Raw genomic sequence first — 24,777 nt, forward strand, 5'->3', positions numbered from 1 at the left:
AGTTGTAACAAAGTTTGCAAACTAAATGTAAGGGAGAACAATGAGCTGTAAACAAATCTCAGGAAAAGCATATGCCTCAATGTTGAGACCTTGTGATACACACAGAATGCCTAACATTTAGCAATCCTGTACCTAACATGTAGAGAATTCATCAAGTAGCAGGATTCATATCCTTGTATACTAAAGCCACAAGCAGAGACCACTGAGGTTCCCTCTGGTGGTAATGTCTTTTTAATTTGTTGCTTCCCCTGGTACTGTGCAACTCTGCAGCCCTGTGGCCTTGCGAGAGAACCCCTTCTAGTGGGATTTACGTAGGCCGAGGTCTCTATTCTGCACCCATTCCATGGTGCCACTGTGCCTGTCAGCAGGGATAGTCGGTTCCTTTGCCCTGGTCATTCTTTCACTTATTTCTCTGGTCGTGTTGGTAATTATTAATGTAATGTAAATGTGTTTTCTTTCAGCCCTCCTCGCCCTCTGACTAATATGAATGACACCATGGTTAGCCACATGTCCTCCGGAGTGCCCACCCCCACCAAGAGGTACGTGTGTCTTGTGCCTCAGAGTTGGGAAAAGTTCTCTGCCACTGATTTGCAACAGCCCCTTCAGATGAGGCCAAGAAGCAGAGCATTCCCTGGGGCAGAGAAGATAGCTTTCTTTCTCCCCCTTTGAGTATGTTTTAATATTATTATTTATGCTTTTATCCTCCTCTTTTTCCCCTAGTGACTCATACATACAGCAATTGAAGTTTCCTCTGAGTAGTGCCTCAGGTGGAAACTTCCTTGTGACAAGCAGCAAACACTGTGTCAGAGCAAATTAGGCACATTTGAGATCTTTTATTAACATTAAAAAATATTTTAATCACAAATTTAAAAATTTTGCATTTGATTTAAATGTCAAAGATCATCTCTGTTTCTGATTAGACTATGTAAATTGAATAATACCTTATAAAATGTTCTCATAAGGCATTCTATATATGATTCATAAACATTTAGGTTGAAAAGCCTAAACCCTTCTCTCTTACAGAGAGTTCACTTTAGGGTCCTTCGAGGAATGAGAACTCCATACTCCTCTTTTTAAAAATTTTCTCTTCTCTGAAATTCTCTTAGGACCTAAAAAACCTGTATAAAATGGCATGCTTTCTGTTTGATTTGAGCTATTCCATGAGCAGAGCAATGCAGAAACTCCCTCAAGGGTACAACCATTAAAGAATTCTTTCTAACAGTCATCACTCAGTAAGAAAAAAGCCACAAAGACATCTCAGCCACCCAGCATGTCTTTCCTGGAAAAAAACAAACATTTTGTGCCATATGCACCAGTTGCTTTGGATTCATTCAGCTATGGAAATGTCACTAATTAGTAATATTTTGACTTAATTTATAATACTTAAGGCCAATGATGTTTGTTCCTGTTGACTAAAACTTCTAGAGCAACATTTCTCAAACCCCCCCTGAAGAGAAGACTCTCCCATATAAAAATATGCATTTCTGGGACCACATCAGACCTAGTGGATCAGAACCTCCAAGGACAGCATCCTGAGCAGGTGCATTTTTAACAAACATTCCAGGTGATTCTCTCCATCAGGCAGGTTTGGGAAATGATCTTAGAAGGAAGCAAGGGACGAACCTGTAGGCTACCCTGGAAGAGAGTATTTAGGGACTGAATAAATTAGAGTGACTTGATGACACAGTGGTACCCTTGTAGAGATTCAGGACACCGACCAAGTAAGAGTCCCTGCCTACAGCCCCACTGGGACACTTCTAGCAGGGAAGCAGCCAGGCCTCCCCCTCCAGGCAGAGCCACATGGTATGGAGCACAGGCTTTGGAGCCAGACCACCAGAGTTTGGATCTGGCTCTCTCCTGATTTGAACATGTATTTTATCTTCATTTTTTAAAATCTCTTAAGATGGGGGGTGGGTGCTCTTATAGATAAAGTTTATCCTCTAGATTCCTTGACTTTTGCTGAAATATTTATTTCTACTTGTGGATTCATGTAAAGATTTAATATATCGTTTTTATTGGAAGTAAACTGAAATGAAAGAACCAGTAAGGAGGAGACGAGAATTGCATATGGATGATGCCCTCTGAAGGGGGAATGGGAAACATGCGGAAGAATACAGAACAGTCAGGCCTCTCCCACTACCTGGATATGACAGTGCCCTTGCTGTCCTTCGTCTTGAGTGTATTATGTGAAACACCCACAGCAGTCAGACCCAGACTCCAAATCAGGGCTGTTTCCATTTCAAAACCAGGAAGACGAGGTGGGAAGAATTCAGCTCGTAGGTTCCACTTTAATTTTTGGAACACCATCCATTAAATAGGGGTTTGCTTTGAGTTCCCTTCAATTACTAGTTGGTTTGTTTTCCAGCACTGGGGATTGAACCCTGGTGCACTCTTCCACTGAACTGCAACCCCAACTCAATTTAGTTTTTGAAACAGAGTCTCACCAAGTTGCCCAGACTTGCAACAAAAGGAGGTTATCTCCTCTTCTCCCTACCACCTCATTTTTATTTCTGTCAAGGGTTAAATAATGCTTTCCATTCTGTTAGTTCAGCTTGTGGAGATGTTTTATGTTTTGACATATATTATCCTAGATGGGTAAGAGGTAAATATCAAGTCTTGGGGCCTGGACCATGTTACTGCCCATCCTGGAGGGTGGACCATGTTACTGCCCATCCTGGGGGGTGTACGATGGGCCGTACTCTTCAGAACTAAGTCATCAGAGCAGAGGGGTGTGTGTTTCCCCAAGAGAAGGTGGTGCTGGTCATGTATGGCAGTGACTCAGGAGGCCGGGGCAGAAGGATACCAAGTTCAAGGCCCGCCTCAGCAATCTAGCAATACCCTCAGCAACTTAGTGAGACCCTGTCTCAAAATATAAAAATAAAAGGACTAGGATGTAACCCAGTGGTAAAGTACCCCTTGCTTCAATCCCCAATATCAAAAGAAAAGAAGAAGGTCATGCTGTTGGGAAAGGAAGAAAGATGATCCTGGAGAAGGAAAATGATGGTGGCTGATGGCAGACCACTGTCTTGCCACCCAGCACACAGCCGTGTCCACACATGTGCACACAGGCGCACACACCTTCCAGACATGCTTCCACTTTGGGAATTTTCCCCTCACAAAAGTCAGCTTTCCATGCACAACTATAGATGTGCTCACACCTTTTCCAGGAGGCTGATCTGCCCCTGTGGAAGGTTTGGATATCTAAATGGTTAAATCCATCTGTCCAAATCAGGTGTGGTGGTATCTTTTTGTGATTAATTAATGCATTGATCCATAGACCAAGGATACATTTTAAACACACACACACCCAGCCCATAAAGGTAAAGTTCTGCAAAGAGGATAATTGCAATTTAGATAAGAGAGGAAGGAAAGTAACAGACAATATAACATATCAAGCTGCGTTTGCTTGTCTTTCCTTCGAAACCCTACCAAAATTACAGTCAAGGGATTTTTAAATATAAAAACCCATAAGGAAAAGAAAAATGGAAGAGTAGACGAAAGCAACAAAATCTTGGAAGCAGCCAGGCAAATTGATGAATTGTACTAATTTAACTGGAGAATATGAAAGCCTAGACAGTGAAAGACGCTGGGAGAAAGTCAGCCCTAGGAGGGGAAGGCCTAGGCGGAGGGGAATCAGAGTGATTGGCTGGTAGTCTCTGGACACAACAGAGGTGCTGAGGAGGCATAGCTGTAGGCTTATTGTTCAGGTGGTTCCTCAGAAAAACTCTGTGAGGTGTGCAACATCACACCTCAGTTTGCACATACGGAGGTTATCTTCTCTTCTCCCTACCGCTTCAGCTTTGTTTCTGTCAAGGGTTAAGTAATGCTTTCCATTCTGTATGTTCAGCTTATGGAGGTGTTCTGTGTTTTGACATATATTTTCCTAGATGGGTAACAGGTAAATATCAGAACATCAATTCTGGGTAGTCACCAGTTGCTAGACATTTTAGGTTAGGGCAGGTGTTGTCATTTGAACTTTTTTACTTCAATGTGTACTTCACATGAAAAAGCCATTTTTAAAGGCAAGAAGATGCCACAGTGTGAACGCAGTTCCTGAACTGTGCAGACATGACCCGGTGCAGAGATGATTAGATCGATGATATTAATGTCTTTCTGACTGGGCGTCATGGTAGTGTTATCAAGTTGTCTAAGAATAAGTAGAATGATTAAAAACTGCTATCTGCTGACATTTTAGATAGAGATCTGCAGAGCTACTGAGGAAACTGAGAAAGGAGGCAAATGAAATTGTGTTAGTCAGAAACTAGCCATAGGTGAACTCTGCCACTGATCTTCCTACCTGTGACGTGAAGGAAATAAAATTTCGTTGAAAAGTAGGGAAAATGAGGGTCTCAGGAGGCAAATGACTTGTTTGAATTCTTGAGAATCTCTCCAAGTCAGTATAAGAATTGCTTTATCGCCATTTTTGTTTTCTGTTTGTTAAAGACAAAAGCAGTGTAACTGAAAATTAACACATCATCCTATGGAATGGAGGATCCTCAGTGTTGGCAGGGCCCCAAAACCTGTCTGGGCCTGGGTGAACTGCCAGTTTTCAGCTGCTTGGGGTTGAGATTAGATTTCACTTCCATTCAAGCATTGAAGGTAAACTCTACCAATTCAAACTCCAGTTAGCACAAACAGAACTTGAATATTTCCAAGCCCATACTTAAAAACCCAAATTTGAAAAACTGAAGTTGATAGAAGCATAGAAACAGATAGTTTCCTCCTCTCATGGCACTGAGTGGATCTTGGGGTCCTGAGCAAGAGCAGATCACATCCATAGGGACTCCAGCAGAACAGGGTGTAAGGAACAGGTCTGGAAGAAAGCCCTCTGTGGCGTTGCCACGTTCACTGCAGATGCTGTGGGTTGATGCGCGGAAGACAGGCTCTGGAGATTCTGGCCTGGGGGACTGAGGAAGAGGGGGAGAGTGATGTCCCAGGTTCCTTCCTGGCTTGGGTTGAGGTACCTTTGGTCATGCACAGGAGGAAGACTTGGGCGGGAAGATAGCAAGGTCTTGTGGAGCTGGAGGTGCTGTGGAAGACCACAGCCTCCGTTCTTATCATTCAGATTCTTCCAGCTGCCTCACAGTCTTACCCCTCCTAATCCTGGCAGAACCACTTGACTCCAGTTAAATAAAATTAAAAACTAATTTGCTCTGTCACATTTATCACGCTTCAAGTGTTCAATAGCCACATGGAGCCAGTGGCTACTGTACTGGTTACAGCACAAACATGGAAACATGGGTGTCGTGGAGATGCACACGATGCTGCACAGTGACAGTAGAGAAGAGTGGTATTTTTGCCCTCTGGGTCTGAGAGTCTCAGGCACTGGAAGCCAGTTCCTGTGCTTACTGCACATTAATAAATGTGCTTATGCATATTACTATGTTGATTTAACAGCACGTAGTTTGGCGCAGTGATCCAAAGCTGTCATCCTCGTAGGACTCTACCCTGCTGCTTTCCTGCCCTGCACATCCATACCTTGTACTCACTTCAGGAAGGGCTCTTTTGTTGACATCACTGAGTGTTCTAGGTATTGAGATTTTAACTAGAATTTTTCTGGATGCCTTCCATTCCTTTGGTGGACCCCACCACAAATATCTCCCAGTATAAAACAGTACTGACATTTCTTGGAATTCCAGGGCTTTCCAGATTCAGAGAATCACTTGTGATTTACTGTTGGAATCAGTGGGCTTTCCACTTCACTTATGGAGGACACTGAAAGGGTCTGAGTTCCTCACATGCCATTTCTAATAGGTTTCTAGAAGGTCTCTTCTTTGAGGTGTTTAAGTCCTTAGACCACATGGTCTTTTATCCTCCTAGCTTTACATTTTAGCAGCTGGGAAAAGAAAACAGTGACAGTCAAATTGAATTCTAAATTGGAAGAACCTGAACTTTTTTGTTATACCCTTTTTTGGTTGGATCCTTTCTTGGTGGTGACCGCGGGCTCCCTTAGCTCCTGTAGATCCACCAGCCATGGAATGCCCATGTTCTCAGCACTCTGTCTTGGGCCACCTTGGACTCCCATTTCAGTGGTCCTTCATTTTTTCTCCAACTCAAATCGATTCATTCTCAGTTCAATTCAGTCTCAAATTCAGAACAGTGAGCTTTTGATCTAACTGCTATCTGACATTTCCAGTTGGATATTTCACGGACACCATCAACTCAACACATGTAACCTGGACTTACCATACCTACGCCTCCTCCTCTCTTCCACCTCAGTAAGTGGCAGCACCATCCCCTTTGTGCTGAAGCTGGAAATCTGGGACTCCTTCTGGTTCCTCCCCTCTCCTCTGCTTCCACCCCAATCAGCCAGTCACTAGATTTTTTTCTTCATCTTCCTTGAGTTATAATTTGCATGCAATAAAATTCACCAATTAAGAATATAATTTCATGAGTTTTGACGAGTGCATATAATCCACTCAGTCACAATTGCTTTTCCTTCTGAATCTCTTTAATCCAGTCATTTCTCTCTCTGCTGTGATACAGGCCACAAAGAGCCACCTCACACCTAGACTCTGCAGCGCTTCTTCACAGAGCTTCCTGCCTTCTCTTTTCACCCCTCTCTAGTCTGCTGCTTACACTCAGAGTTGTCCTTCAACAGCAATGTCCGATCATGACAGTTGCTTACTTAAACTCAGGAGCATCTCGTGCTGTAGCCTGGAGCAGTCTTGTTAGGTTAGGAGTACCCTGTAGTCAGTCCCGGGCTGAGTTTACTAGGAAGAAAGGTGTGCTAGAACTTCTCCTCCCGGGATTGTCACCTTGAAGGGTATAGCTGAAATTGACCAACTCTGGCCATTGGGAATTCTTTCAAAGTGGGTCCTCTGTCCCTTTGACATAAACTTCTTTTCTTTTCCATTTTTAGCACTTCCTCACTTCCTGGCAGTATAGCACGCTCTGGGTTTTCTTGTATAGTTTCTCCCCCACCTTAGAATGAGGCATTTCTTTAATAAGCCTGGTTCCTTTTATTAGAGAATGGCATTAGAAATCAGTATCTATGTACATACGTATTCCAAGTCCTTTATCTACCCATCTGTGTCTACTTCAAGCCGTACATGAGTAAGACTGAAGAGTCTGTTGCTAACACAGTATTGCATGTCTCCCTCTAGCTGTTCTCCCTGGATTATGTGTAACTTTCCTCTCCGACTGTGAGAAACCTGACTCCTGTCATCCAACAGCCCTTTTCCAGTCCTAGAAGTATGTGTAGCAGTTTCAGAATTATTAGTCAGAGCCTTGATTTCTTGAACAGATTTATTGAGCTGTAATTCATACTCTGTATAATTCATCCATTCAAAATACACAATTCGGCAGTTTTAGTGTATGCATTTGTACAGTCATCACAATAGTCAATTGTGGAGCAATTTTCATCATCTAGAAGTGATTTATTACTAAAAGATCACTCAATGCAACAAAAAAACTCAGCAGTAGAGGACAAGAGTGGCAAAAGAAAGACCACACAAAAGCTGTTGGATCCAGGCGTGGTGACACATTCCTATAATGCTAACTACACAGAAGGCCAGAGCAGGAGGATTGCAAGTTCAAGGCCAACCTGGGAAACTTAAACCCTGTCTGAAAAATAAAATAATAAGGGATGGAGGTGTTGCTGAGAGGTAGAATGCTTGGTATGCACAAGGCCCTGGATTCAAGCCTCAGTATTGAATTAAAAAAAAAAAAAAAAAAAAAAAAAAAGATCCAACAAAAATAAAAGAGGCTGTTGGCATTGGCAAAGTAAGGCATGGTGAGAAATTTTGCCATATGTCATGACAGCAGTGGAAGTGATGAGAAAACAGAGCCAACAGGGCTTGCTGGTAGGTTGCATGTGGGTGTTAAGAGGAAGAGAGAATTAGGGAATCTCCATTTTTGGCTTGAAGGCTGCGTAAACATGATGCTCTTTATTTAAACTGATAAGTCTGGTGAATAGCAGGTGAGGAAGTTGGATGAGAGAATAGAGAATTCTATTTTGAAAGTTAGGTTTGAAATGCCCATTAGGCAGCCGAGGGGCAGTGTTGAAGAAGCCATCAAAAATACGATTCTGGACTCAAGGAAGAGGGCAGGGCTGAAAATGTAAAATTAGGAGACCCTGTCTCCAAAGGTGTTATAATAATACATTTCTTGTAAGATTGTTCTGAGAATAGGCAAAAGAGCAATGTAAAAAGCATCTGATAGGGCTGGGGATATGGCTCAGTTGGTAGAGCGCTTGCCTCACTTGCACAAGGCTCTGAGTTCAATCCCCAGCACCACCAAAAAAAAAAAAAAAAAAAAAGCATCTGATGGATCCCTGGTACCTTGTTGACAATGACTACTAGTGATATATGCCAGGTGCTTTGTCAACATTATTTTGATTTTCTTTGTTTTACAGATGAGGGGACTGAGGCATGGAAAGGTTATTGTCCAAGTTCTCACAGCTAATAATTATCTGTGTAGATTAGAACCCAAAGCCCAGGCTCTCAGGAGCTGTACTCCACTGCCTCCCACTTGGTGAAGAATCCCGTTGCCATGGCTACAGACCCCTACTTCACACCCAGGCTCCAGCATGCTGTACTTCCTCTGACCTTCTCCACACAGTGTTTGCCCTCCATCCCTATTTCCCCCATACAAATCCCTTCCTCTTTTTAACTGTCCCGCAAATGTGCCTTTTAATTCTGCTGAGCTGGACGCAGTGGCACACACCTGTTATCCCAGCAACTCTGGAGGCTGAGGCAGGAGGATCACAAGTTTGAGACTAACCTGGGCAATTTGGCTAAACCTTATCTCAAAATGAAAAATAAAAAGGACTGGAGATATAACTCAGTGGTGGAGCACCCCTGGGTTTAATCTGTAGTACAGAAAGAAAGAGGGACAGGGAGGAAAGGAAAAGAAGTTCTGGTGAAACCGTGAGACTATCACCTCCACCTTTCTACACTCACGCATCTAGAGCACACACAAACTTGTTTCACATGCACATTCCCAGAGTGTCTGATGTAGTAGAAGCCAGGAAGTTCTAGACCCTCCCCTGTCCCAGCAGGGCCCTGTGTCCTCCGCTCTGGTTCTCAGTCCTGTTGGTCTGGCCTGGGGGAGCCTCAAGAGAAAGACTGCTGAGTGTGCTGCCCGGGGAGGGTGTGTCCATCCCATCAGGGCACCTGTCTAGCTTCAGGGCTCATCTCCTGACCCTTGCTTGTGCTAATTGCCCTGATTGGATAAAGTTCTGTTAGGTCCTCCTAGAGAATATCCCTCACAACATAACACTCACTACATTTGTAGTTTTGCGCTATTTGTGTGGTCATGTCTACTGGGCAGTAACTGTGCCTAAGTTTTGCTCCTGCAGTGTCCCCAGCTCTGCCTGGTACCTCTTAGGTGCTCAACACACAGTTTCAAATGCCCAGTTTCCATTGGAAATGCTGTTAGAACTATTGTATATTTAGGCATGAAAATCACCTACTTTTATAAAAGAGTTGATATTTGTCATCTTAGAACAGTTATTTATAGGAAAATACATATGAATTGTAAACTATTGACTTTACTTTAGAAGAATGTTTTTCTAACCTCTTTGTGAGTAAGGGTCATATATCTAAGTCCGTAAAATCAGGTACAACTTCTAAGGTGAGTATACCATCTTACCACCCTGTGATAAGCAAAATGATCAGAAAATGCAGGGACACTTCAGTTCCTTTTATATTGCAGGCAGCTACTGACGATGCTTTTCATTTTGGTCTAGATCCTAATTAGGAGTATAACACAGTGGTGCACACTGTAATCTCAGTGACTTGGGAGGCTGAGTCTGGATGATGGCAAGCTCAAAGCCATGAGGCTGTTCTGGCAACTTAGTGAGATTGCCTTGAAATAAAAAATAAAAGGGGTTAGGAATGTAGCTTGGAGGTACAGCACCCATGAATCAATCCCCAGTACTGTTTAAAAATCAAACAAACAAACAAACAAAAAAAAACCTTATTATCTGGCAAATACAAATAACACTAGTTCTAAATAGCAGTCTTCCTATAAACTTAAAGTGGAGTTTAGTGGATTTTCACATCCATTTCACTGGGAGAAAAAAAAAAAACATTTAGAAAGAAAAATTCACTAAGCCCCTGCCTTACCTACGCATCCACCTGTGTCTACCCAAATGCATGGCTAGAGGGCCCCGCGGTGTGCACTGGGCCCCATCGTCACTGGCCAGTTAGGGACTTCTGATAAAGCAATTCTCCCTTCTATTTACTCTGCCATCTTTTGCTCCCTTCTCAACTGGATCTTTTCTGTCAATCTATAAATCTCATATTTCTTTTTTGGAAAAAAAGTTCTTTCTTGGCCTCAGTTTCCCCTCCAGCTATCCCTACGTGTCTCTCTTCCCATTTTAGGAGAATGTCTTGAAGTCATCTGTAGTAAGCATCTTCAGTTTCTGTTCTGCTGTGTCCATCGGTCAGATTTTCACCTCCCACTGCTCTGCCAGTACCACAGTTGTCATGGAAACCTCCCTGATTCCACAGCACTGACTGTAGGGGCCGATACTCGGTGTCTTGCTTGTTCTCTGAGTGTCGTCCAACTTGCATCGTCTCTCCTATTTCCTTGACACACTGTCACGCTTGGCCTGCGGACGTGGTGCTCGTTTTCCTTGCCTCCTCTTGGCCTCCTTTGCTAGGACTTCACACCTCCTTGGGCTCAGAATGGCAGTATGCCTGGACACTTCTCTTTTCTATCTCCAGTCACTCACTATAGGTAGTCTCGTCCAGATTCATAGGTTTTAATACTGTCTGCATACTGATGACTTCCTATCTTATTTTTCTGGTCCAAACCTTTCCCTCAGCTCTAATTGCATATGTCCACCTCCTAATCAGTACTTTTCACTTGGGTGTTTAATACGTGTCTTAGAATTTGCACGTCTCAAACTGAGTTCTCTGTCTTCCCCCACAAAATCTACTTTTCCCAGTCTTCCCCTCCTGGTTAATGACAATTTTATTCTTTTAGCTGCTCAATAAAAATCTTGATTTCTCTTACTCTCTTATATCCATCTAAACTGTCTGATTATTAGATCAACTCTATCAAAAAAGAAAAAACAAAACACCAAGATCCTACTATTTCTTGTCACTTCTGCTATTACTGTTTTTCTACACATCCTGTCTTCTGGAACATTTGGAATGTTGCAAAAATTCATCCCCCCTTGGTACTTGGGATTGAACCCAGGGTTGCTTAATCACTGAGCCACATCCATAGCCCCTTTTTTTAAATTATTATTTTTAATTTTGAGACAAGGTCTCACTCAGTTGCTTATGACCTCATTAAGTTGCTGAGGCTGGCCTTGAATTTGCAATCCTCCTGCCTCAACCTCTGGAGTCTCTGGGATTTCAAATGTACACCTCCAGGCCCTCTGGAATGTTGCAGTAATCTTCTACTTGACAGCTTCTTCCCCAGTTCTCTGCAGGTTACTTTCCATGGAGCAAATTATCCTACTAAAAGTAAATCATATATTCCTTACTTCTTTTCATACCCCTCCTATAGCTTCTCATATCAAAGTAAAAGCCTATGTCCATTTAGTGGCCTGCAAGGTTGTGTAGCAGAACTTCCCAATCTATCCACCATGAAGCAGCAATTTTATTTAAGCTTTCATTTCCAGTTCAAGGTAGACCAATACTTTACAAAGGTATGATAAAAATGAGTTAATTAGAGAACTTCTCTGGTTGTGGTGAAGTAACCTGCGTCAGATTAGCTTTCCCACTATGAGCTACAACTGGTCTAAATACAAGAGACAGTTGTTTTCAGAAAGTAGATAAGTGCTACAGGGTTGATCCCTGAGGGAAGAGAAGCAAGTGAAGAGAGCCCTGGGAGGGCTCTGGCATCCTGCCCGGAGGCATTTGTCCACAGTCCAGTTAGGATACAGGCGAGCAAGGCACTCTGAGCCGTGAGATAGAAATCAGACTTCAAGAAGGCGGGGTTTCCCAGGCCGAATAGCAGAGGGGAGGAAGCTCTGCAGAGAGCCACACAAATCTGCATGGAGGTTTCCTCCAGTCTTGCTGAAAACTAAACTATATTTGCATAGAATGAGACTTTCTGAGACCAGGCAAAGAAAAACTAAGTGGGAAAGAACAAATCCTGAGAATCTGAAAATGGAACACAAAATTACTTGAGGTCACAGAGACATTTGAGTTCCAAAACTGATGTTCTGTAAAGACCATTAGGAAGGCCACATCTTAGAGCAGGGTGAAAATTGCCCTAGGTAAAGGTCACTCTAGAACTGTGCTGATGAAGCTTAAACACAAGCCCCAAAATTAACTGCCAGATTCTTCAGAGGAAGACAACAAAATCCAGACATTTAATAATATAAGTTCACCATTTACATCATTCAGTTAAAAAATAAATTTAGAAGTCACAGGAAAAGGCAAGAAAGTATGACCTATATCCAGGAGAAAAAGTAGTCAAGATAAACAGTCAGAAATGACGTTTGGTACAATTAGTAGGCATGGATTTTCAAATAGTAAAGGTAACTATCAGGAATACAAAGGAAAATATGAATAGAATGAGTAAAATGGAAGAAATAAAAAAGAACCAAATGTCAGTATTGAAACTGCATGTATATCCTACTTTGATTTAAAAAAAAAAATGTTTAAAACAAGAAGAGTGGAACTCCTAAAGTTGAAAGGGACCATGCTTGAAGTGAAAAGGTCCATTGCTGACTGGACTTAACAGTAGATCAGAAATTGTAGGAGAAGCCAGGCAAGGTGGCGCACGCCTGTGATCCCAACAGCTTGAGAGTCTGAGGCAGGAGGATCAGGAGGTCAAAGCCAGCCTCAGCAATGGTGAGATGCTAAGCAACTCAGCGAGACCCTGTCTCTAAATAAAATGTAATATAAAATAGAGCTGGGGATGTGGCTCAGTGGTTGTGTGCTCCTGAGTTCAAACCCGGTACCGCCCCCCGATAGGAAATGAATAATTGCAGAAGCGATGATAATATTAGAAAAATCAACATTTTGCAACCCCCAATAACATAGTGAATCTAGGTAAGAATCTTTATTAAACACTAAGTACTATTAGGTTAAAACTTAAAAGAAGAACTTCATAATGGAAAGATATGACCAATAACATCTGAGTCCGTTCCTCAGTATCTGTATTGCATTCCATTATGTGCCTCCTTTTTGGTTTATGAGTACAACATACAAAAGATTCATGCCAATTCTCGAGAACAAAACAAGCAAAAACTGTAATCAAGTATCTAGATCTAACCATAGGGGACAGAGAAAAAGTTATAAGACAGCACAGGAAACAGTCAAATCCAGAATATAGGATATTCTATCGGATAATCTGGTTCTTCACAACAGATGTCATAAAATAAACAGGGAAAAGAAGGAACCATTATGGATTAAAGACAGAAATGTATCCATCAAATGTGAGCATATCAACCAAATGCAAAGCAGGAATCTTGTTTGGATCATAATTTTAACTGGAAAGGATATTTTTTAAGGTTTGAAGAAATTTTCAAAATGACTGAGATATTAAAACACTTTTGCCAAATTTCATGGATGTAATGATAATGTCAAGGTTGTGTAAAATATTTTCACTGCCTGATAGATACTTAAGTTCAAGGAGTTCCTAGTGAAATAATTGCCTGGGATTTGCTGTAGCCTACCTTTTCCTGCACAAAAAGTTAAAAGAAGAAAGAATAGATTATACAGGATTGGTGAAATGTTGATATTTGTTCATGTTTGGTGATAGGTACATGAGAGGTGGTAATTAGATCATTATCTGTATTATGTGCAAGTTTTAACATTTCTATAGTACAAATTCTTTTTAAAAAGATAGCATGTGCTTAAGAACCTTTCATGTATCTCTAAGAGAATAAGACAAAGTTGTCTTATAATTAGATACAATTCCAGTGAGTCTGGTTCAAGTACAAGTTTTACGGGAAAAAATAGTCTGAAGCTAAAGGAGGTGTTCTGATAGAAATAATATCTTCAGTGTAGACAAAAGCTATAAAAGCAAACTGTTCAGGGATCAGTTAATAATATGAAATAGATTCACTCTGCCCAGTTGTTCTGCCAGAGGCCTTTCCCTAAAACGCACCCCAATCGCACAGCCCAGAACCTGGACAGAGCTGAGAGCACGGCTCCTCCTCAAGGGCCGTGCTGTCAGTCAGCCAACACCAGCTCCTAAAAGATTGCTTGTGTTCAGAGGACTGCGGATGGAGTCCAGGGGATCTAATACCTTATCCCATTATGCATCATGAGTTTTTTTTTTTATTGTTTTCCTTATCATGATTTATTTTTTCTATTTTTAAGTTTGCTCATTTTAATCCATGTTCATTTTTTCTTCTGTGTGTGTTTGTGCCGCGCTTGTGTCCTTGCCTGCATTGTTCCCAGGTCACAGTATAGCCAGGATATGCCCAGCTCGCTGGCCGATGAGCATGCGCTGATCGCCTCCTATGTGGCCCGTCTGCAGCACTGTGCACGGTCAGTGGCAGAGCAGCAGCGCCAGGCGGGGGGCCAGGGCTGAGTGGAGGGAGTGAGAGCTGGGTTACCTGGGGTTGCCAGAGGGAAGAGCTCTGCCTGTGGGTGCTCTTGAGAACCTGCCAGCTGTGGTTGGCAGAGTTAGAACATTTCTGAAGCACTGGCTTCCCCAAGAGAAGGAGCCTTGCCAAACCCAGCATCTACCTACACATGGAGTTACAAAGTCCCCCCAGAAGTGGGGTTTGACCCCTTCAGATTGCACCGAAGGATGGGTAAAACCTCAGAGCTCCACGTTCCAGACATGATGTTCACACATGTATTTTATGCATTCTCTTCTTCTAAATAATGAAATCTTTCCATTGACATTCGAAGTTGAAGACTAATCAGCCTCACTTTGTCTAACATGGGTGCTTTGATACCATCACCCTGTTTCATCTCTAGTGTGTTGGCGTAAATCTGTCCTTATTGATACTTTTTTAAAAATATTCTTATTAGTTTTTGATGAACCTTTATTTTTTTGCATGTGGTACTGAGACTCGAACCCATCACCTCACACATGCTAGGCATGTGCTCTACCACTGAGCCACAACCCCAGCCCCACATCGTTGGTTCTTTAAACCACTGATTTTCAACAGTGGTATTGGATTGTTGTCACCTAAGAGGCTTCGTAAGAACTATACATACCTTCTCATGTTGTAATAATTACTGTTCTATAATCCCCCCACCCCGCCCCTTAAGCCCTAAAAACTACCATGGCAAAACTAACTAACTAAATAAATAAATGCTACTATTGTAGGGACTCACAGCTATATGGGAATGTGACTGATCCCTTAGTGGGTTGGGATGGAAAAACATTTGGTGACCATTAACTATCTATAGCAAAGTTAATTCCTTAAAAAATTAATACCAAACAAAACACTATTTAATTCAGGTAGAACTGTAGCTTCCTGTCCACTCCATGCCTATACCATTACCCAAGGATGAAATTTAAATAACCTAAAGCCACCCCTCCCCTCTACTTAGCAGAAAAGAGGAGTCATGATGCCAGAGAACTTATGAAACCCTGCTTTGAGAATCCTGAGAGAAAACCATAATACATAAGCTAGACACAAAATGGGCTGGAACTTTAAACGTGATCCATAGTTCCTTAGGAAGGTCTTTTGACCTCACTCATCCTCCCCATTCTAACAGGAAGAAATTAGTGGTCAGTGGGGAAAGCATACCCTTGAAAAGCACTGTTTTTACTATAGTTTGCCATACTGTTTCTCTTGGTTTTCCCTGTATAACCAAGAACTTTTGTGATTTGGGGGCATTTTCCTCTCAAAAGTCATAGAAGAACTAGGGTCCTCTGGACTCCCAGGTGGATCCAAAGGGCTTATTCTGTGGAAGGGGAAGTAAGGTTGATAATTGCACATTGAGTCATAGAGAACATCTCCTTGTCCACCACAGGATTTCTGTGCACTTGTTCCAGGCTCTTGGTTTCTGGAAATTGAGTTGTTTTATCCCAGGCAGGAAAAATTACTTTTTATCAGTAAGGGCAGTTGTCCAGGAAGATTAAAAGATGCCACAGTGAAAATAGCAGCAGGATGTTGGCAGAGACTACTACCTGATATTTCAGCCCACAAAGGTTTATGGTAGGGTTAGCCAAGGTCCTCAAGTCTCATGGCTTAGGTCCTAGACTCCCTGAGCAAGAATTGGTGGCCTGTAGTCCTGGGAGAACATGGTAAGTGCTGAATGCTGCATCTCTTCTTGATTTATAGTCTAAGGAACTGAGACTCCTAGTTGATTGAAGAAGTCAGACATTTCCTGGCAAATTCTGAAAATGTAAGTCCAACAGAAGAACAAGGAACCTTTGTAATTACCATCAAATAATTTTCATCAACTTTAAAACTTCTCATTAGCTGAGTGCAGTGGTGCACACCTATAATCCGAGCAATCTGGGAGGCTGAGACCAGGATCACAAGTTCAAGGCCAGTCTCAGCAAATTAGCAAGGCCCTCAGTAAGTTATTGAGATCATGTTTCAAAATAAAAAATAAAAAGGGCTGGGGATGTAGCTCAGTGTTAAAACACCTCTGGGTTCAGTCCCCAGTAACAAAGAAAAAAGATCTTATTAACACAGGGTTCAGTTTCTGTCTAGAAAACATAGCCAATTAAAGCAGTCATGTCATCCACACTTGTGTGTAAATGGCAAGTAGGATTACCCTTCCTGCAAAGAAGGAATGTGGTAGGGGAAAAGGAGCTCCTGCAGAGGAACCTGTTGTGTCCCTTGCCACATTACAGAGGTCCCACTTCTTAGGCTGCCGTTCCCTCTGTAATGTCATTCACTTGTTAAACATTCAGTTTTGATTTTTTGTTAGAAGATAAAGTTTTTGCTGGGCACAGTGGTGCACACCTGCAATCCCAGCCACTCAGGAGGCTGAGGCTCTAGGATCACAAGTTCAAGGCCAGCCTTGGCAACTTAGTGAGACCCTTTCTCACAATAAAATGTAGTTTTAAAAAAACTATATAGCTTTATATAGCTCAGTGGGAGAACACTGCTGAGTGCATTCCCCAATACTGGAAAAAATAAAAATTAAAAAAAAAAAAAACAGTTCTCTTGTTTCAGACAAATACCTTTAAGGCACAAATACCATAAGTGGTTCAACTCAGATCATGGGGCCTTGACCCTGGAGTATTAAAGCCAACTGAGGGTAGCATGTTCTTAGTACAAGTTCACCCTTGGAGGGCATGATAATACGTGCTGGGGACCAACATTTACACTCCTAAAATTATAAAACACTGACAGATGTTATAGCCAGAAGACTTAAAGCATACTAAAAAAAAAAAAAAAAAAAAAAAAACCCATCACAGAGGAAAGACTAAATTAAACTTAAGTTAGCCACAGAAATAGAAACACAGAAAGTTTTTTTAAAAACCTAGAAAAAAATACCATTGATTTTATGTAAGAAAAGGTTAGGAATCCCTTTATTGATTGAACCTCAACCTTCCCAGAGTCCCCTCAGTCATTATAACAAGGTGTGGTGAGTGTTGAACTCATGTTTTTAAATTCTTACATATTACTTATCAATGCTGCCAAATTCTAACCAAGGGGTTTTGGAAACTTCACAAAACTAGCTAAAGTGGAGCCAAACCACAGCAGCCTTCGCTGATCAGTCATCATTGTCACTGTTGTTGGAAAGCTTCTACCAGTCTTAAAGATAATTATGTGGCAAAGTCCCTGTTTATTTATTTTCTGTCTGGAGACATGATCTTGCTAAATTGCTGAGGCTGGCCTTGAACTTTCAATCCTCCTGCCTCAACTTCCTGAGTTGCTGGGATTACAGGTATGCACCACCATACCTGACTCAGTCGCTGTTAATCCAGGACTGCCCTGGTATGAGTACACAACAGTTTACTAAATTAAAGAAATCAACTGTATACATAGGACTAACCTACTCAAGAACCCTTCTTTCATTCAGTTGCCACATTATCTAATATCCCATTTGAGTGGGTCCTTACATTTTTGGAGAATTGAGACTCATTAAGGAATAATGGACCGCTGGGCATGGTGGTACACACCTGCAATCCCAGTGACTTGGGAGGCTGAGGTAGGAAGATCAGAAGTTCAAAGCCAGCCTCAACAACTTAGCAAGATTCTCTCAAAATAAAAAAAAATAACAAGGGCTGGGAGGTGTAGCTTAGTAGTAAGCACCTCTGGATTCAGTCCCCAGTAATACCCCCGCCCCAAAATGGGGCTAACATAAAATGAGCATAGAAAATAAGAGAGAGAGGTATTAAAAGGGAGTGTTGGATACTGTGAATTCTTCTCCATCCTTACAGTATGTTTGGTTGACCCTGACCAGGGTTCCCCACTCTTGCTCAGCCAGTGTCAAGTACACTTTTTCTCAGTTGGCTTTTTTTCATGATCCTCTAGTTTTCTCATGGTTTTTTTTTTTGAGTTCAAGATCTATGTCTAAAACGTCATGAATGTTTCTAAACATTTGGTTAGAAATCCCAAACTCAGAACTTGTGGGTACCCTGTCTCAGCCCTTCTTTCAAAAAGAAGTGCCCCTTGGCTCGTGCGGGAGAGAGGGGTGTGCTGCTGGGAAGGAAGGAGTGACGCTAGCAGCCCACCGCTGAGTCCCCTCTTGTCTGAGGACACCACTAGTGTCTGAGACCCAGGCTTCCATTTCTTTTGTTTCTATTCTTACTATAAGCTTTTCTTCTCTCTCTTCTTTCTGAGGATGGAGTAAGAGTTGGGGGTGCTTAGTGGACTTGTGTTGAATTTTTGTCTCCTTGGCAGTGTCCTGGAAAGTCCCAGCCGACTGGACGAGGAGCACCGGCTCATAGCTCGCTACGCTGCCCGCCTGGCTGCAGAAGCAGGGAACACGGTGAGTGAGTGAATGGTCCCAGCCGCGTGGTAGGAACTAGCATTAACTTAACATGCACATTATGCAGGGGTGTAAACAGGAGAGGAGGGAGGATGTTTCGGGGGAGATGGAAGAAACCTTTAATTTCATCTACAGTGTTTTCTTCCTTTAAAGAAGGAATCAAGAAGAGAAAATCAGTCAGTTTAGTTCTTTAAAAAGATCAGTAAAATCAATAAACTCATAACAATACTGATCAAGCAAAAACACAAATGGCCAGTCTCAGGAATGAAAGGATTATCACTACAGATCTTAGACTAAAAGGGGGAATAAAGAAAATTGTGAACAACTTTTTGCCAATAAAATTGACAACTTAGATGGAATAGACAAACTTCTTAAAAGACAACCAAAATCAAATAGTTCTGCGTCTTAAAGAAATTGAATTCATAATTAACTTTCCACAAATAAAATCCCAAGTCCTAATGGCTTGGCTGTGAAATACTATCATGCTAAAAGAAGAAATAAGATTAGTCAAATGCATCCTCTGTCAGAAGGGAGGAAGGGAGACTCTCCAGGTCATTCTATCAGGCTACTGATACCAAAACAATGTATGGACATTACAAGAAAAGAAAACTGCTGGACTGGGGTTGTGACTCAGTGGTAGAGCACTTGCCTACCATGTGTGAGGCACTGGGTTCAATCTGCAGCACCACATATAAATAAATAAATAAAATAAAGGTCCTTCAGCAACTAAAAAAATATTTAAAAAAACAAAAACTGCTGACCAAGTTCTCTCATAAACACAGTGCAAAGAATCCTTAACAAAATATTAGCAAATCGAATTCAGCAATTTGTTAAAAGGATAATATTCCATGATCAAGTGAGTTTCAAATGCAAATTTATATTAAGCCTGGCCCACTAAAGCATCATGCCCTTGGAAAAGGAGTGATATAAAAGAGCTGTAAGCACAGAGATAAGATAAGAAAACCTCTGGTCGCCTCTATTGGAGTGAAGAAGTCTTCCCTGAACTTTAGGTCTCTCTGCACTTGTGTTGGGTACATTTACATTACTTCCTATTTTGAGAAACACTGATGTGAAATTTTAACCTAAAATTAACACCAGGGCATCTGACAGAAACACAATGCAAATCCTTCTCCTGAGGTTTAAGTTCTCATTGAGACCAAGCAATACTCCACGGAGTCCAACTAAGCACAGACTCTTGAGTTGACCTATACAGATTAGACTCTCATGACTTTAGATACTAGAGTTATTGGCAGTAAAATAACTGTATTTAAAATTTCTAAAGACCTAAAAGAAAGGATTAAAACCACAACTATTTGAAAAGTCCAGAGTTGGAAAACAACCATATGGAACTTATAGATATCTCTTTAAATTACCAAAATTAAAACTCAGCAGTGTGTTTAATGTTAGGTCAGACACAGCTAAAATTTTTGTAAACTGGGAAGTAATGTGTAAGAAAATTTCCCAAAACATAGAGTTGAAAAATTGGAAACAAGGTTTTCAGAGATGGAGGATAGAGAGCCAGCAGTCACCTGGTTGAAATTCAAAAAAAGAAAATAGGAATAGGGTAAATAATTAATGACTGAGAAATTTCTAAAATTCATTTAAGACATGAATCTTCAAATTAAAACATTGCGGTTACTCCCAAAATGGATAAACAGAAACAGCTGTACACCTGCACATATAATACAAGTGCAGAATATGAAGACAAGATCCTTAAAAGGCAACCAGAGAAATAATATTTCTTACAAAGTATTTGCAATTAGATTCTCTACAGCAACAATAGAACGATTTCTTTATAAAGGAAAAGAAAACTTATTTTATTGTTTATTTGTTTGTTTGTTTATTTGTTTTGGTACTGAGGATTGTACCAAGCACCTAACCCCTGAGACACATCCCCAGCCCTTTTTATTTTTATTTTGAGACAGGGTCTTCCTGAGTTTCTTAGGTCTTCACTGAGTTCCTAAGGCTGGCCTCAAACTTGCAATCCTCCTGCCTCAGCCTCCCACGTTGCTGGATCACAGGCCTTTCGCCCCCGCACCTGACCAAAAACCCTTATTTTAAAATAAAACATCTAATGCTGCAAGATGTTTGTGATAAAACTTTTAAGAATTTTCTTTATGAAAAAAATACATTTGAATATCTTGAATGTACTGAAAGAAACAAGCTTACCTATCAACATGAGAAATAAAGACACTTTCTGACAAGGACTGGAAAGGTCACAGTAACATTCATGCTAAAAGAATAGTACAAATAGTTAACATTTATTTAATATTTATTATGTGCCAGTCATTATTCTCAGTGTTTTTCATAGGTATTAGCTAATTTATTGTTCAAAATAATCTTGTGAGGAAAAACTAAGCCTGGGAGTTAAAGAAACTCTCCAGTGTTGCAGAGTTTTAAATAGTAATCCAGGAGGAAAGAATTAAACCTAGAAGTGAAGATGTCAGGAGGGACAATCTGAAACCCAAACCACAGACTCTAAGTGTTCTCCAGGTGAAGAGGATGGAGTATGGCCCCGGGGGGCGAATGAACAAATGCAAGTCCTGGGGTTCAAGGCTGCAGGGCCTGTGCACAGGAGCAGCACTGGAGTGAAGCCAGGCAGGACAGGCGGGTCAGCTCACCCAGGACCAGATCATGCAAACACAGCATACCAGCCAGTTGTAGCAGTGCGTGCCACTGTATGCTTTCATAGGAAAATAGAGTTGCAGAAGCTGCAGGTGGAAATTCTTGGTTTGTTTCTCCCCCAAGGAGTAATTTATCCCTTTGGATTTGTTCAGATTTCCAAATCCCCTCCCGGAGAATCTAGAATCAGGTGAGGTGCACATCTGACTCTAACATGAAGGGTTAGTGAAATGGAACAAAATAGAAAAAAAGTCTGGAAAAAGAAAAGTACCGTGTAATTAGTTAAACTTTACACCTGTCCTCAGTCATTCACAATTGTTCAAGTTAGTTTAGAAATTAAAATTTATAGATAAATTTGTTGAGATGGGCTGCACTGTGGTTGAATTTAATAATTAAGTATGCTTAATGCCATTAAATAGCTGTGTTGACCTCACATAGTACTTTTAAAATGTTGTAAATAAAAGCTGCAGATCTGTTTGACCCTGAGATCCCTGTACTCCTTCACCTTGAACCAAGATAAGGCTGTGTACACCTGAGTTTCTGATGCCGGTTCTCTAATTCTTGTGAAATGGTTATTGTTAGGATGGTGGGGACTGAATTCTGCTAAGGCCCCTTTCATCTTCTGTTTGCTTTGCCCTGTGCAGTCATCTCACAAATATTGGGCCTCTCAGGAAGGATTCTTCCTGACTAGATTTCTGTTAAACAGAAGACTCCTAATCCTCTAATCTCAACACTGATACAAGTGCTCTGCATAAAGTGGGTGTAGTGCTCAAAAGAATTTATTTATAGCCAGCCAGATAGGCTTTGTATTGATTTTTTTTTTTTTTCCAAAAGACCTTCTTCTACCTACAGGGAGGGGGTTAAATCCTCTCCTCAGCCAGCAGAGCACCCTGGAGAGTGCCTCCCCGTTAGCCCAGGGACTTCTCCCGAGAGGCCCAGCATCCATGCCAGCCTCTTCAGGCTGACCCTTGAAGAAAGACACTTTAGGCTGCTTTGATGAACCAGGAGAGCTCATTTGTTTTTCTCAAGTGCTAAATTCCTTTTTTAAACAACTTGAAAATAAGACAAAAAAAGAATGTGTGATGAATCATAGTAGTAACAGCAAATTCTTCAAGTTTCATCACAAGAGTCACCAAAGTTGGATTTAAGTCACACGTTTTGTTTACCTTTAAGTTTTGGGTTTTTTTTCTCTCTTCCCTTTGTGAAAAATGTTAAAACTCATTATGGGAAACTTAGGAGTAAATTGAAAGGAAGGACAAACCATCACCCATTGTCACACTGCCTCACATTTAAAACTTTTTTTTTTTTTTTTTTTAATTTGGTACCAGAGATTGAACCCAAGGGCACTTTACCACTGATCTACATACCCAGCCCATTTTATTTTATTGTATCGTATTTATTTTTGATACGGGTTCTTGCTAAGTTGCTTAGAGCCTCGCTAAATTGTTGAGGCTGGCCTGAAACTTGGGATTCTCCTGCCTCAGCCTCCCAAGCTACTGGGATTACAGGCCTGTGCTCTCACACCCCACTCATTTAAAACATTTGTGCTAGGCTCTTTGGGTATCCCAGCCTTCACAGCCCCACCATCTGAGCTGTTCCAGGCACATTCTATCACAGGAACCTCCTCGTGGCTTCTTAGAATTAGAGATTAATGGTATCCATGCAGTGTTTTGCACACATTTAAAACAGTCTCTGTTAAACCTGGCTACATGTTATGATTACATATGAAACTTTTAATAAATCTAGAGATCCTTGACTTTGCCTCAGACTTACCAAATGAGAACCTCTGGGTTTAGGGCTCGTTGATCTTTATTGAAAAGAAGGAAGAAAAGTCACATCCAAGTCTTCTGATTTACAGTTAGCTTGGGAACTGCTGTCTCAAACAACATGATTGGATTTTGGGGAGATGTTACTAATCCACAGCCCTCCAGTTAGTCTCTGTGAGGTTGTATGGTAGGCAGGCTGCGATGGGGTATAGAGACAGTCTAGGGGTGTCTTTAGGACTCGTCTGGCCAGTTTCATAAAGATGGGTGCCTCTGTCTCTTTTTCGGAGTCTGCAGAAATACACAGCACTGGATTACAGTTTGCTGTGTCACCAGCATATACCCCATTACTCCTTGTCTTTAGTAACAGTTGATATTTTCATTCTTTTTAACGACTCTAGTAGATGTGAAATGCCCTTTGTGGTTTTGATTTGTATTTTCCTGTTTATGAATAATGACTGAGTATTCTCTTTGGTCGTTGACTTTATAGTTTCCTCCTCTGTGAAATGTCTATGCATGTCTTTTATCCATTTTTTACCAAGTTATTTATCCTTCACATTTTTCTTATTTTTATCATAAAAGTTTTTAAACATTCAAAAAGGCTCAAAAAATAGTATGGTGAATTTTTCATACTTTCAACCTCATTTACATGATTGTTAACATTTTACCTTTTTTACTTAATCACTTAAAAATAAGTTGCATATCTCCTAAATACTTCAGCATACATCACCTAAGAACAGAAATATTTTGCCCAGTGTGGTGGTGCACACCTGTAATCCCAACAGCTCGGGTGGCTGAGGCAGAAAGATCAAGAGTTCAAAGCCAGCCTCAGCAACTCATTGAGACCCTATTTCTAAATAAAATATAAAAAAGGACTGGGGATGCGGCTCAGTGGTTAAGTGCCCCTTGGTTCAATCCCTGGTACCAAAAAAAAAAAAAAAAGAAGAAGAAGAAGAAAGGTATTTTCCTATGTATTCAAAAAGTCATTTACACACATAAGAAAATAAACAGTAATTTAATTATTAAAAAACTCCTGCTGGGGCTGGAGTTGTAGCTCAGTGGTAGAGTACTTGCCTAGCACGTGTGAGGCACTAGGTTTGATCCTCAGCACCACATAAAAACAAATAAATAAAATAAAGGTTTAAAAAAAAAAAAAAACTCTTGTTAAGTGAAAACCATGTCTGATTCCATTTATATGAATTTTCGAGAAAAGGCAATACTAGACAGAAAGCCCGTCAGTGGTTGCCTGCGCTTGGGGTGGGGGTGGGGGTTGAAGACTAGCATGAAGGAATATTTCGTGGTGATGGAAAATGTCCTAAAACTTTTAGGACCACAGTGACTGCTTGCAAAACTGAATTTTCTAAGACTGAATTTACTAAGTTGAATTGTACATTTAAAATGGGTGGATTTTATGGTGTGTAAATTATATCTCAAAAATCAGTTTTTAAGAAATCAAGTCATTCTCAGACCCTGGGTATGTTTGAATCAGAAAAGAAACAACTCTCTGCCTCCTCTAGACTCGTCCTCCTGCTGATGTGAGCTTTAACTTTGATGCCAACAAACAGCAGAGACAGCTTATTGCAGAACTGGAAAACAAGAACAGGTAAGATGCATAG

The 24,777-nt window shown here is 41.1% G+C and overlaps 1 protein-coding gene across 21 annotated transcripts in view; it reads left to right on the top strand.

Annotated features, from left to right (window-relative positions):
- The window catches only part of Dtnb (dystrobrevin beta), a 232,091-nt gene that overhangs the window by 165,781 nt on the left and 41,533 nt on the right, over positions 1-24,777 (top strand). For 15 of the 21 annotated variants that reach the window (XM_047521980.1, XM_047521971.1, XM_047521972.1 and 12 more), the window contains 4 exons: positions 462-539; positions 14,319-14,408; positions 18,689-18,776; positions 24,679-24,764. In XM_047521980.1, the coding sequence (XP_047377936.1) occupies positions 462-539; positions 14,319-14,408; positions 18,689-18,776; positions 24,679-24,764 (342 nt within the window). The remainder of the gene's footprint in view (positions 1-461; positions 540-14,318; positions 14,409-18,688; positions 18,777-24,678; positions 24,765-24,777) is intronic. The other 6 variants (XM_047521981.1, XM_047521983.1, XM_047521992.1 and 3 more) reach the window with 1 other exon arrangement.

Source organism: Sciurus carolinensis, chromosome 13 (assembly GCF_902686445.1).
Source record: "Sciurus carolinensis chromosome 13, mSciCar1.2, whole genome shotgun sequence".
In the NCBI taxonomy this organism is placed as follows: Eukaryota; Metazoa; Chordata; class Mammalia; order Rodentia; family Sciuridae; genus Sciurus; species Sciurus carolinensis.